Below are 13,678 nucleotides of genomic sequence, written 5' to 3' on the forward strand. Positions count from 1 at the left end.
GCAGGGTTGTTGTGAGTCTTTTATTTTATTTTTTTTGAATGTACGGGCAGCATAACAGACTGGCCAGCTGAACTTCTATTTCTTTCATATTGACTATGTCTTGTTTACTAGCTCAATAGGGTAACAGCTGAATAACAGCTGAATTTCAAATGCAGAGTTTTTCAGTGGAGCGTTAGTTTATGAAGCTGGTTCTAGTGGCCTTGTGTGTTCATGTTTATTACATGAACATCATGTTTATTATGAAAACATTTATATGGCATATATATTGTGTTTTTTTTCCAAGATTTTTTTTTCCTTTTATCTTACCTTCTGCATTTTGGGGCTTCTGAATGCATGGACAAATATACATCTTTTGGTGCTTTCAGTGAAGAGCTTGCAAAAATTGCCACTTATCTAGTCCATCCTTGAAATGTATGCATGGTTCCCAAGACTTCCAGTCTTGAAGTGTACAGACATAAAGTAAGAAATATAAAACCCCCATGCATGTATACATTCTTTTGCTGAATTGTTCCTTCTGCATATTTTTTATTTCATTATTAAAACAATTAAAATTTCTCACAGCAAACCAATTAACTGTAAGTACTCTAAAGATCTATCAGACAGCAACAAAAGGCTGTTCAGCAGCACACAAACACCCACACACATGCAGTGAGACTGTGCCTAAGTACTTTTGCGCATCGTTGTCTACTGAGAGTAGCAATGCTTCAGTGATGACAATAATTAGATCTTGGCAGTCTCTCATTTTTCCTGTGAAGATTACATTGCACAGCTAGAGATGGCTTCTGCATTCAAATTTTGCTCTCTTAATTAGAGACAATGAGATAAGAGTGGCACCAACTCTTCCTGTTCATTATGAGAGCAGAAGCGGGCGCAGCAATGGAGACGTAAGCTGAGCGCAAGTAAGAGAAGCAGGCTTACGGGAGTGGGAAGGAGTCCCATACATTTAGTATGCATTTTTGCAGACATAGCATGAGGATGCTTCTCCACAAGTATCAGCACTGACCTGCACTTTCCCAAGAGGATCTGTACAAAACAGCAGAGGGCACATCTCATTTTAGTTGCTTCTTGTGTCGTTCATAGACTTCTAGATTTCTCCTGGTAAAACAGTACTCTTGATTATATGATTGAGCTCATATAATTGCATTTAATTTTGTTTCTTATTGGCCAAACGTAAGCCTGATTTCAGCACTGCTTCAGTTGGTGATGTTGCATTGGTTTCAGCATATTTACTCTAGAGGGCACATGTGAACATACTTTCAAATAAAAAATCAAGTACAGAAAATTGCTTTTGCAGATATTGCAAGTAGTTCTTCGCTGTGGCTACAGTTAAGGAAATCATCATTGTTCAGGAGAGCTATAAATCATTTGTTTAACTGTTTTTCTCTATGTATATGGACTGAAACTCCCATGTGGACTTGGTGGTAGCAGGCTCAAGCTTTAAGCCTTGTGTTTTACAAGAGGTCAGAGTAAATAGTAGGAAGATTGCTTCTGGTCTTGAAATGAATGTGCTTAAGCACTTTCTTGAAATGGAGAGAATAAGTATAAGAGGCAGTAGAACTAATAGTGTCTTATCCCTTAAAAATTTTGTAACACTTGAGCCAGCTGTAATGGATAAGAGAATCAAGTTCATAGTTTCAAATGCCTCCTTATCAGAGTGTGTGTGCATGTGTGACGTTGAGGTGCCATCTAGGAGTTAAGTCTGAAGATGGCCATGAGCCTGAAATTCAGGCCATGCCACGAGTTCAACCTTAAACTATGATGAAGTCAGATCCACCTACAAATTTTCAGGTCACAACGCTCTCTGTAGTGGAGCTGGACGAGAGCTCTTACTCAGGTTTAGAGCAAGGCTGCATCTGGACCTAGTCATTGCAGTTAGTTATTTTCATTGTTCAGACAAGTAAGTTATTTCCTTTTATGAATCATCCCGGCCGTTCCCGGAGGTGCTGTGCAGCTGGGCGATGCTCTCCGCGGCGACTAGCCCTGCCCACGGCGAGGGATGCTCAGCCCTTGCACCTCAGCGAAAGCCCCGAGAGGAGAGAGCTGCGGCAGTGGAGGAATGGAGAGTGGGGGTTCGAGCAGGAAACGTGCAGGTGGCAGCCATCTGCTAGCAGAAATGAAAGTCATCAGTTTCACAAAGCTGCTCGGTATTATCTTTTGGAAACAAGTTCATCACTATTTTATTGCTAGAGCTCTGGCTGTCTTCATCGCACTCCATTACTTCTCCCTGACAGGGTCCTCTTGGCTGCAGCTATGGGGAGGCCGGAGAGGATGTGTCACAGTCTTGCTTTGACGACAGGGGAATTCACTGAAACCAACACTAACCATGCCTTGAGTTTTCTAGGTTAAAGAAAAGGAGAAAAAAAAAAAAAAAAAAAAAAAGGAGTAAAATAGACACCCTACATGGTAACTGTGTTCCTAAGCCCTCATTGTAATTACCAAGAGTTAATTATTCTCACTACTTTCATCTCTTGTCAGGAAAACTTAGCAAGACTTCAGAGGGCATTTGCACGAAAGTGGGAATTTATCTTCATGCAAGCTGAGGCCCAAGTGAAGTAAGTAATCCTAGAGCCCTGAACTGCACCAATATTTAGAGCTGTGCAGGGATTCTGTGAAGATAAAATTTCTCTGTCAAGGGCTTTACTGCAACTAAACTCAGAAGGTATTGGTAAATTTTAGTCACTGGCAGGCTAGAAACAATAGAGAGCTAATTCTCAAGGTTTGTGGCAGAGACTGAAAGATGGGTTTAATTATCTGTACGTACCCCAGTGAGTCAGGAGTTCTTGAGCTTGGTTCCTTAATATCCTATTGAGTCATCGTGTGAGCTTGGGCAATTTGCTTGCCCATTCTGCTTCAGCTTTTGTGTAGTATTTTTGTTTTGTATAGCTGGAAAGAAAAAAAACTTTGTCCTCTGTGTGTGTTACTCTATATTTGTAAAATATTTCAAAAATTAAAAATACTGTCATTCCAGCATGCCTAGAAGGGTGGCATTTCCGGCAGATTCTATTTGTTTTTCTTGTTTATACCAATCCCCAGTCAACTCAGTTGTACCTGGACTCTCTGCAATCCCGTTTGTGCTACTAAATTAGTGTGGAAAAGTGGGTACTACTCACATGAAACTTATCTGGTCTTAATATTGTTTTTTTCCCCCTGTCTTCTACTTGCAATTGAAATATACAATTTTTCCCCTCTTTCTCTGTGAAAACAGTTTGAAGTCCCTTCTTAGTGTGTTGAGCATGTTGTCATTATTGCTGCAAAGTAGGTGTGGTCCAGTGTTAGTAGACTAGTGTGCTTAAAAGCCTACGTGTCCATTTTGTGGATCTAATTGTCACCTATAAAAATTGAAAGTTAGTAAAGGTGATACTTAAGAATACCAATATTCTGTATTACTATGAGGAATTTGCACTTTTAGCATCAAATGCTAAAAAATTCAGAGAGACTGTCAGCTTTTCAAGCCTGCTGTGGAGACAAAGGTGGTTCCTCCTCCTCCTTGCCTCATCCAGTCTCTCTGCAGGTAGATCCTGCAAGCCAAGGGCACTTCTGCTGTGCTCGTGTGTTGAGCTGAGCACACCAGTGAGGCACCAGGCATATGTTACTGGTTGCTCTTGCTTGTTCAAAGCAAGAGTTGCTTTGAACAACCTCCACTGGCCTTTGATGTGTGTGTTTTGAGAGGGCTGATTTACGGCTGTATCAAGGCTGAATTTATTGAGTTACGGCTGTGCCAGGGCAGTCAGGTGGTTTTCGGATGAGCGCTGGTTTGCACGCGGCCGGGACAGCGAGCTCAAGTCTTGCTCCGCTGGCCAGCACTCGCGCTGCCCCCTCGCTCTGCTGACTCCATGCTGTCCCTGTGTAGCCAGACCCTGTCCTTGCAGTTCTTGAGGACGGTGGCCACATGTGCCGCCCTTGCTGTTGCAGCCAGTAATTCCCCGGGCAGCCATCCCTGAGGAAACTGCAGTCACAGCGCTGGCCCTGCTGGGGTGCAGGGGTGAAGTTGGGAGATGCCCAACCTGGACCTCCAGCCGGCGCAGGCTGCAAACTTAACTTGAAGCGAACGAGTCCCCTGTGGGTCCCCTGACATAGCCAAAGCCAAACATGAACTTCACCATTCTGCCAAATCAAGGTCTGGCAACAGGAAAATCCCTTTTGACACATTTTGGGGTATACATCGTTGATACTTTGTTCACGGCACATGGCTTTGCAAGCAAGAGTGAGACATCTCTGAAAAATCAGTTAATATGTTGAACATTTTTGTTATAGTGTTAAAAACCCCAAGGAGGAACTGTAGCAAAAATGAAAGCATTAGTTGAATGCTGACGTACATCATTATGCTTCTTTTTTCAGAATCGACAGAAAAAAGGATAAAACAGAAAGAAAAATTTTGGACAGCCAGGAAAGAGCATTCTGGGATGTGCACAGGCCTGTGGTAAAGTTATTTTAAAAAATATGAGACTGTCCGTGTTCTGACAAGGCTTTAATGCTAGTAAACACTGTGCCATGAGCTGCATAAAGATGAGACTTTTAAAGTAACCATGTGCATTTTTCCTGTGCTTCAAAAAGTCAAGTTTCTACAAGATTGTCATAGACATTCTAGATTTGTGCATGCAGGGAACTACTCACTTGAAAATACAGGATAAATGTGAGATTTGGGGGATTTTTTGTTGTATATATAAAGAAAAACAATTTGACTAGTTTGGCTCAGACCTTCTTAAAAAAAAAAAAAAAAAAAAAAAAAAAAAAAAGAAGAAGAAGAAGAAGACTCTCTTCTTAGCTGAGACATTTCCTTTTGGTGCCAAAGTTATGAGTAAATGGATTTGATGCTGAGATGCCAACTTCAGCTATGTGTGCTCTCCTGTTTAGTAAGCATAATTTATGGGACACAAGCTTAAGGAAAGAATTTTGAAGAAGTTCTAATCATATATTTCAGAAAGGTAAGGGAGCATGTTGACTGTAAACAGTAGAGAGTAATATTGTTGCCATCTCTTTTCAGCCGGGCTGTGTGAACACAACAGAAATGGACATTAGAAAGTGTCGTCGTATGAAAAACCCACAAAAGGTCAAAAAGGTCTGGTTTTGTTTTGTTTTTAATATGAATCACACTTACCACCTACAGTATATCACATTTTCCCTATAGGGATGAAAAAAAAAAAGATTTTGCAAATACCAGTTCAGCTTTGTTCTAATCAGTAAATTTACTATGCCCGTTTTCCAGGTGGAGAGGGACCAGACTGAGTCACTAGTAGACCTGAGAACAGCAGTAGGGAGCTCAGTGCCCCAGACATCTGCTGGCTCAGACTCCTAAAATTAAAATCAATTGGAAAAAGTAGCTAGGTCCCATTTTCAAAAATTTTGGGGAGACAGATTTTTCAGAGCTATTTGCCTGATTTAATCATTGCAAAGGCTGGGTCATTAACAAGTTGGGTGCTTTTGGATTCCAGCAAGTTCTAGCTTCTCTGTGTATGTGTCAGTTTTGGAGGTGGCTGGTGACTCCTAATTTCCATCGGCAGTTAATTGCAGCAGAGCCATACACATGTCCCTTACAAATATTAAATAAAAAGCAAACATACTAAAGGAAAGGATAACTGATACGACTTTCAGTGCAGGTCTGTGTCCTGAAAATAAATGACTACAAGTCAGTCTGCAGGATTTCATTTAGAGAGGTTCATGTAAACTTGACCCACTGACACCCAGTTAAGCTTGTTCCTTAATGTGTAGTTTTATGACAAGAGATTTAACTCAAGGGAAGAAAATGACATAAGATTAGATTTCTGGGGGTTTTTTGTTCTTTTTTTTCCTCTCTGTTTGGTTCACCACAGTGACCTTTCCCAGGGCTCATCCTGCAAACATCGGCACCCAGAGTACGCAGAGCTCCTGAGAATTATCAGGTGCATTTTAACATTCAGAACAAAACCTCTTTTTTACTCACTGTGAATCAAGCCTGTAGGTTGTAGCAGTGCAGAGTGGTCACCTCATATCTAATGAGAATGTTTTGGGTATGAGAGTTTTATTGGAAACAAGGCCACGCCTGAAACCCCCAGGTTTTGGTTAACATTTCTTTCCAAGTTGCAGGCATTTACAAGTGCAGTCTGATTTGTGAATTTTGCTCCAGGCTAAATAATTATTCACATACTTGGAAAAAAACAGTAGGAAATTGCTGACTTGTTACCTTACTGGTTTATGTATTGCACTTTTCCTCATTGCATAGCAGAGAAAAAGGTAGTAATCCCTTCTGTTTGTGTGTTGGTTCGTTGCAGTCAGTATATGGGGTTACTGAGGAATCTCAGCCCCAAAGCCCTGTACACCTGCCCTCCCAACCTGTACGCAAAACCACAAAAGAGGATTTCCGAAAACAAGTAAGTAAACAGCCTTACAGCATCTTTTCTGAAACTTAGGTCTCAGAGTAGCATATGAAGTTATTGAATTATCAGTAAAACCAATTTATGCCTTAGCTGTTCTTGATCTGTGCATGCTTTATGTAGATCAGTCAGTATTTACAGATAAATATTAATTGAGCTGTGCAGTGATATGTATTAATGGTACTATTGACCTTCTGATCTAGTATTACTCTGCTGGTGGGCCGGTAGGCAGATTAACCTCCACAAGTGAGCGGTGACGAAGGCCACGGAAGTAGGCAGCACACCAGGGCATGGGCTTTCAGGGATCAGGAAAAAAATCATTTGCACAGTACGTTCAAGGAATGGCCACCAACTTACACAACCGTGCTGCAGCCCAGGTGTGTCGGGCTCCCGGTTGTGTTTCCTGCAACAAGCAGCGCACAGTGAAGTGCAGGAAAGAATCACTAAGTTAGCATTTAAGAAAAGGCAGCTCTTACACCTGCTTCTTAGGCAACCAGTTCTAGGGTGAACTTCTGAACAAAATCTGAGCACTACATTTCTTGAGCTTTTTCCATCACAGACAACATACGCTGCAGAGTATTGTTAAGAACTAGCCTAGCAGAGTATAAATGTGCTATAAAGCCATTATTCATCTTGTGATGGCAGTCAGAGTTACAGCCAGAAATGGAGGAGGGGAGCATGGAGCAAAAAGGAGGAGATCACATTGTGCCCTGAGCAGTCTAGCAACCTCAGCCCCCCATACATGCGTGTTTCCTTTCCTACTTTTAATTATTTCTTCTGAAGCTTCCTCCAGGGCTTTGCCAAATGAAATGGAAACTCCTGCTGGAAGCAATTAATAAGCTTCTTCTAATACCTAGGGAAGGGTCCCATTTCCTTCTGAGTTATCTGCAAGCTGTTTGGAATGAGAAATCAATGGTGTGTTGGGATATGATCAATGCATGCTCGAGAGCTCCTAGATTGCTAATGTCCTTGTCATCTCTCTCCTCAGATAAATTTTCTGAACCTGCAGATAGACAGACACTGTTTAAAGATGTCCAAGGTAGCAGAAAGGTGAGTGTCTCTGTCTGCATGGTTTCTCGTATTTCCTCATCTCAAATTTGGTGCTTCCAGAAGCGGAGAGCTCACAGCCGCGCACAAAGGCCGGTGCCGTTTCTGTGCAGCAAATCCTTCTCCGTCCTTGACCGGCCGTGCTGCCTGTCTGCTCACCCTCTTCTGCCCTCCCTCTCTGGGGAGGGAGCTGTGTTTGCTTCTTGTTGCATGTTGTTCATGTCCATGTTCATGTCCATGTTCATATCTGCATTTTAGGGCAAGTTTCTGCTCCCACTTACCCGTATAAAACCCTGTGGGAAGTACTAGGTTTGTGTCTGTGCTACCCAAAGCACTGTTTTAAGAGATGAAATGTCTCACAAAGGCAAATCAAGGCACAATTTGGCTTGCAGAATGTTTATTCCTGGTAGGAAAGTAAGAACAAGAAAAGAACAAGTTCAAATTTAACTTTTTGTGAATGACGGCTTCTTTACTCTTGCTTCTAACTTATGCACATTTGCAATGAAATGACACGGACAAATTTAGGGATCAGCACACTCTTTTGCACCATCACCTTTTAGAGCAAAACTCTGTTGAAGATGATGTACATTATAAGGGCAGGTACCTTGTAGAGAAATAATAAATGAATTTTTATTGAAACAATTTAAAAATATTATTCTATGAAACGTTGTTTGCAGTGCCTGCTCTACTAATTAGTATGTGTATACTAAACTAGACAAATTAAATGACAAGAGCCCAAAAGTAAGTTCTTTTAGACTCATAAGGTTTAACAATTGAAATGAAAATTTGTCCAATTAAAAAGAACATATTCAGAGGATTCCTGAAATCCTCCATGTGCTATTTTGTACTATGAAATTACCACATCCATATTTACGTTTTGGGCTTTCTAGTTCTGTTCTCCTTTTTTTTATTAAGGAGAAAAGGTTCTACTTTACAAAAAAAAACGGTGTTATTTTGTACTGAATTTACTTACAAAGACTATAGTGTCCTAAGGCAGTAATAATTTTCAGGCTGGTAATTCACAGGGAAGCAGATCTATCTTTCTTGAATTTTTGCTAGATTTGTATTTATTCAATGAGATTGACTCAGTAAAAATCATCCACTGTGGACATTTGTTCCTGTCCACATAACACTGTTGTTCGAGTGTATAAGGAGCTACTAATAGCATAAATACATATCATCAATGCCCAAAATACCAATCTATTAGTATGTAGCAGAGCTAGATAGGAAACAATGTTCCTGATCTGGAAGGACTTTTTTTTTTTTTTTTTTTTTTCTCCTTTCAATTGATCCCAAACAGCTATCAAAAGTTAGGCAAACTGGTAATCTTTCACTTGTTTTGAAAAGATTCATTCTAATTTTAACTTCCTTTAATATAGATATATTTTAGTATAAATTCACTAAGATGTGAGAGGAAGAAATTTTTAAAGCAACAACCAAACGTTTCGCACAAACAGAAGTTTGTAATGTTGAAAACATACAGATGCTAACTGACAAATTTGAAGTTAAAAAAGAATGTAACTGAACCCATCCTTTAGTGCAATTTATTTTTAACTCTCTGGTTCCAACAGGAAGAAATTTATCAGGAAAGTTCCTCGCCAGCTCGAGGTTGGGGAGCCTCTGCTGTTGACTCTGCACTTGTATCTCCTTCTCTGGGTTTGAGTGCCAGGAGGTGCTAGAAAGGATGTTCTGAAAAATCAGCTCTTTTACAGTGCCTAAGGCCAGGTCGTCAAAGTCATTACCTACATTTGAAGATTTTGGCCTAATGATGCAATAGCACGAAGTTTCCTGATGACTTACAGACAAGTAGATAGCTAAAGCTTCTGTTCTGAAGGGAGGAACACTCTCGTTGGATTTTATGTCAGTATGTGTATTATTTTTAACTTAAGTAGAATTGAGATATGACAAGAATTCTAGCTGGAAAGAAAAGGTCACATGTGAGAGTCATGGAAAAATTCAAGAAAAAAGGGACCTTTTCCTGGCCAAACTGCTGCTCAAAGCAAGGCCAACTTCAAAGTTAGATGAGGCTTATAACCACTTTGTCCAGCAAGTTTTGAAAATCCGCAAATTCGGATTCCACAACCTGTGCCCATGCTTACATCCTTCCCTTCTGAATAATTTTCTGTTTGTGAAGAAGGATGCGCTTAAGTGATGATTTGGGGTGCGCATGTTGTTGAAGGGTCACGGGCTCTTGTGTTGGGGGGCTCGGGCTGAAGAGCAGCAGCAAAAGTCGCCCAAATGGAAGGGCTCTAAACACCACCAGCAAAGGCAGCTGCAGGAAGAGAGGATAAGGGCTTGATAAGTCAAGTGGCTTGACAGGAGGGTTGGGTGAGGGCAAATTAATTTAGATGACCTAAATTGAGCTATTGCTTAAAATAAAACCTGTACGGCCTGAAAGCAGCACGTAAAACGCTGAACACACATGCTAGGAACAAATCTGTTGAGTAAAGAGATGCCACTGTGAGCAGGCCACTTCTCAGGCTGGGCCCGTGCTGCTGGGATTAACGGAAGTGCCAGCGCAGCAGCGGGGCTGCTGGAGCACGGCGGAGCTGGCCTCTCAATGCCCTCCTTTCCCCAGCCAGACCCTACAGCAGCACCTCCTGGCATGTCCTCAGGGTGGTGCAAAGCCACTTTGGGACAGGGGGAGGGAGATCACGAGAAAGAAATAACTCAGGAAGTGGTGGGGGAAACAAGAGCAAGGGAATATAGACCTGAGTGTAGTCCAGCTACTCAGCTGCTCCCCTGGACCTTCTAAGGTAACGTCATCGGCAGCTGCAGTGGGAGAGCCAGCAGTCAGCCACTTCCAAGCTGAGCACCCCAGTCCAAACTAAGTTATGGTGATAACGGGGAAGAGGAAGAGATCGGTGCCTTGTGGCTCCTGCTGACAGTGCTGGGAGTTACAGGCCCATTGCTCTGCTGCAGAGTTTGAGCCAGAGGTAAAAGAAATCCATAGCAGGTGCTAGGAGTGTTGTCGTCGCTGCACAAGACAGTTAGTGATTAAATGGTTCAATTTTCAGACAGTTAAGAAAGTAAATAAGGAATATAATAGAAATTACTTTATTAGTGTTTGACTGAGTGCATAATTTTCCGTAAATGTGTGATATTCTATTGTAGAGTCCTTGCCCAACTGTAGAAGGGGAGTAGAATGACATTCGAAAAGTTATCCTCAGCTCCTGTTAAACAAATGCTCACTACTGAAGGTTTTCCTCCTCATCCTACCTTCTCTCTTTCTGGAAGCAGATCTGCCCCGATTTTTTTTTTTTTTTTTTGCATCAATTTCTGCACCGTTCTGCACCCGTTGAGAAGCAGGCATCCCTCAGCTGCTGCATGCACCTTGGAAACTGTTTTCCCATTTTTTCTTCCCCATCTTTTCTTCCCGTTTGGGACCTGTGCACTCATGGTTTAGGATTTGGCACAGAAATTTAAGAACTACTGAGCAAAACTATCGATGAATTCTATATCCCGCTTTCCCTGACTGCGTCATTCAGCATTGCCCAGAGAGGTTGTGGAGTCTCCTTCTCTGGAGATATTCAAGGCCTGCCTGGATGCAACCCTGTCTACCATGCTGTAGGTGACCCTGCTGAGTGGGGATGTTGGACTAGATGATCTCCAGAAGTCCCTTCCGACCTTACTGATTCTATGATTCTATGATTAACGAAAGCCCATCATAATGTGGTATGTAGAAAAGGCTGAGGAAAACCTGAGTGTCTTCCAACCAGCAGCAATCTCAGCTTGCTAGATGAAAATCTGTAATGAATCTGTATTATCCTTTCAGTTTTCCAAAGTTATTGTGAAGGCTCAGCAGGCCTCCTGAATACAAGACAGGTAGAGACTCAATTCGAGCTCTGCACCCTTCAGAGAACCATTACCACTGCCTCTCCTACCACAGTTACATTGCATCACCTGAGAGGCCAGAAGTCCGGGTTTGCATTTGGACAGAAATGCTTTCCCATAGGGTTCACCCTGTCTTATAACTTTTGTTTACAATCAAGCAATGATTCAGCTGCTGTAATTATGCTGAATCAGCAAGATGCATTTAGCAAATCCTCCTTTGTTTCATTTAATTTAGGGGAAGTTTTTTTTTGTTTCTGCTAGTCCTTGTGGCAGCTCTGATGCCTTATTATTATTTTATTAGGAGCAATTGATGTTTCACAGCAGATAACTTCTGATTGATTCTTTTTTGTTGGCTTTGTTTTGATCAACCCTCTCATTGATGTCTCAGGGATTGCTAGTGCTCTCTGAAATTGGACGCTGCTCCCTCCTCCAACCCTTGACCCGCAGCAGTCATGAAATGTAATTAATGAAATGAGATGAGACAGCCCTGAGTGCCCTGAGGGGCAGTGGGAACCTGCTGTGGTTACAAAAGTGTATGATTTTAATGCTTCATGATAAGAGCTTGGACAAACAAAAAGAATAATTACTGTAGAGCAGGTCAGGGAAACTTTCTGCCTTTTGTGACCCTTTATTTCACAGGATCTTTTAATTCTCTTGCCTTGCTGAGGGATGGAAGGCCGAGATAAAGTTTAGCGTGGACAGGCACAGTGAAAGTAAATTATTTGCTCAGTATGAGGAGACTCAATTAACTTATTTAATTAGATAAAAGAGTCAGGCAAAAAATGCAAAAGGTACCATAGAGTGTTTAACGTATAGACTAAGACAAATTTCTTTTGGTTTCTTTTCATATATGCTGTCTCCCTTTTGTAAAAATTTCCCCCCTCTGCCCCAGCTCAGGAATTCCTGAATTGTTTCTTCGAGCAATTATTTCCCCAGGGAGTGCTCTGAAACTCCTCCTAGTAAGGACTAGAGGCTGCTGTTGTCTGACAAGTCGTGAAACAAACTGGCATAAACGCGACGTGTTTTTCCAATATGCGTATCGTTTATTGTATTTTAAGCTAATTATTATAAATCACTGTTAAAGTCTATCAGGCTACTGACATTGCGCCAGGCAGTGTACCACCATAACAAAATCATGATCCATAGTCTGAAGATCTGACGCTCCAAGTTGTGATCCTGTGAAGATTTAAGCATATGCTTAGCTACAGTGCATGACCCTCCTTAGATGAGTTACTCAAAATGCGTGAAGTTAAATGATGCAAAGGACAAGAGGCTACAGCAGCATGGAAGGAATGAAGGGGGAAACAGAAGGTTCATAGTCATCCCATTGCTCTCTGGGAGAATCATACCATGTCAGTCCAGTTGCTGCCTCATCAAGTTTTTTGCAGGCATCTCAACAGAGCCAAGCTTGAGGAAAATACTGTAGCGAGTTGGCGGGTGTTTGCAGAGAAATCCTTCCATGCAGTGTCCTCGGGGAAAGGGACTTCTATGGCTATTGAGGCATTGATCCAAGTGTATGTAAAGAAAAAAGCAGCACAAAAAGAAAAGGAAAAAGAATAGCTGAAAGCTATAACTTCTGATATACAACCAAACATTTGGGTCCTGATTCTTTTTCTTTTGTCTATGTTTATTTTTATCTGTCATAGTTTAATAGCCTACTCAGAGCAATATGTGGAATACGACCCCTTTATAACTTCTGCTGAGCCTTCCAATCCCTGGATAAGTGATGATGTGGCTTTGTGGGACATAGAAATGAGGTAAGAAGTGGTTTTTAATTGGTAAATTTACGTAATCTTAAGGTAGTCCTGCTATTTTGTCTGTATCCTCTTCCCACCTCCCTGTTCGGATAGGAAGTTGGATGTCTGTAAACTTGCAAGATACAAACACATAGCTACAAGTTTAAAAAGGAGCTTAAATTTTATTTCTTCTCCTGTGGGTTATGCAGCCCTTCCACATCTGTATCTCTTGATAGGCTGGACAGGACCCATTACCTGACTTACAGAGTACCAGATATCAAGCACGTGCAGAGTCAGGTCTAAGAGTTCACAAATATCGGATGCTGCTAAGGGATATTTGTTGCAGCACACCTCCTTTGACCCTCCAGCACTGCTGGTGCTCAGCAGCTTCTCCTTCCATTTAGCTGTTGTTTTTCTTCAGCATCAAATCTGAGCTGAGAGTTCACGTAAGCAAATCTCTGAGAAGAGTGTGCCAAAGCTAATCAGATCTGTACTTTTGTAAAAATGTGAGGTCTAAGATGCTGTCAGCCCAAGAAAGCTAATCCACATGAAACAGTGTCCTAGGAAAAGGGCAAATTATTTCCCTGTTTAAAACTCATGTGACCTGGGACATGAAAGGTGTTTTTCATCAGCATCTCTGGAACTCATAGAAATCTGTAATCTATTACTTAATCTTAGCCCATCTTCACATAGCTGGATATTTCTGATTTC

General features: G+C 41.5%; 1 protein-coding gene across 8 annotated transcripts in view; it reads left to right on the plus strand.

Annotated features, from left to right (window-relative positions):
- The window catches only part of RGS6 (regulator of G protein signaling 6), a 287,533-nt gene that overhangs the window by 218,393 nt on the left and 55,462 nt on the right, over positions 1 to 13,678 (plus strand). For all 8 annotated transcript variants that reach the window (XM_062576773.1, XM_062576769.1, XM_062576767.1 and 5 more), the window contains 6 exons: positions 2,476 to 2,552; positions 4,339 to 4,420; positions 4,985 to 5,059; positions 6,249 to 6,347; positions 7,339 to 7,400; positions 12,878 to 12,988. In XM_062576773.1, the coding sequence (XP_062432757.1) occupies positions 2,476 to 2,552; positions 4,339 to 4,420; positions 4,985 to 5,059; positions 6,249 to 6,347; positions 7,339 to 7,400; positions 12,878 to 12,988 (506 nt within the window). The remainder of the gene's footprint in view (positions 1 to 2,475; positions 2,553 to 4,338; positions 4,421 to 4,984; positions 5,060 to 6,248; positions 6,348 to 7,338; positions 7,401 to 12,877; positions 12,989 to 13,678) is intronic.

This window comes from Rhea pennata, chromosome 5 (assembly GCF_028389875.1).
Source record: "Rhea pennata isolate bPtePen1 chromosome 5, bPtePen1.pri, whole genome shotgun sequence".
Classification (NCBI taxonomy): domain Eukaryota; kingdom Metazoa; phylum Chordata; class Aves; order Rheiformes; family Rheidae; genus Rhea; species Rhea pennata.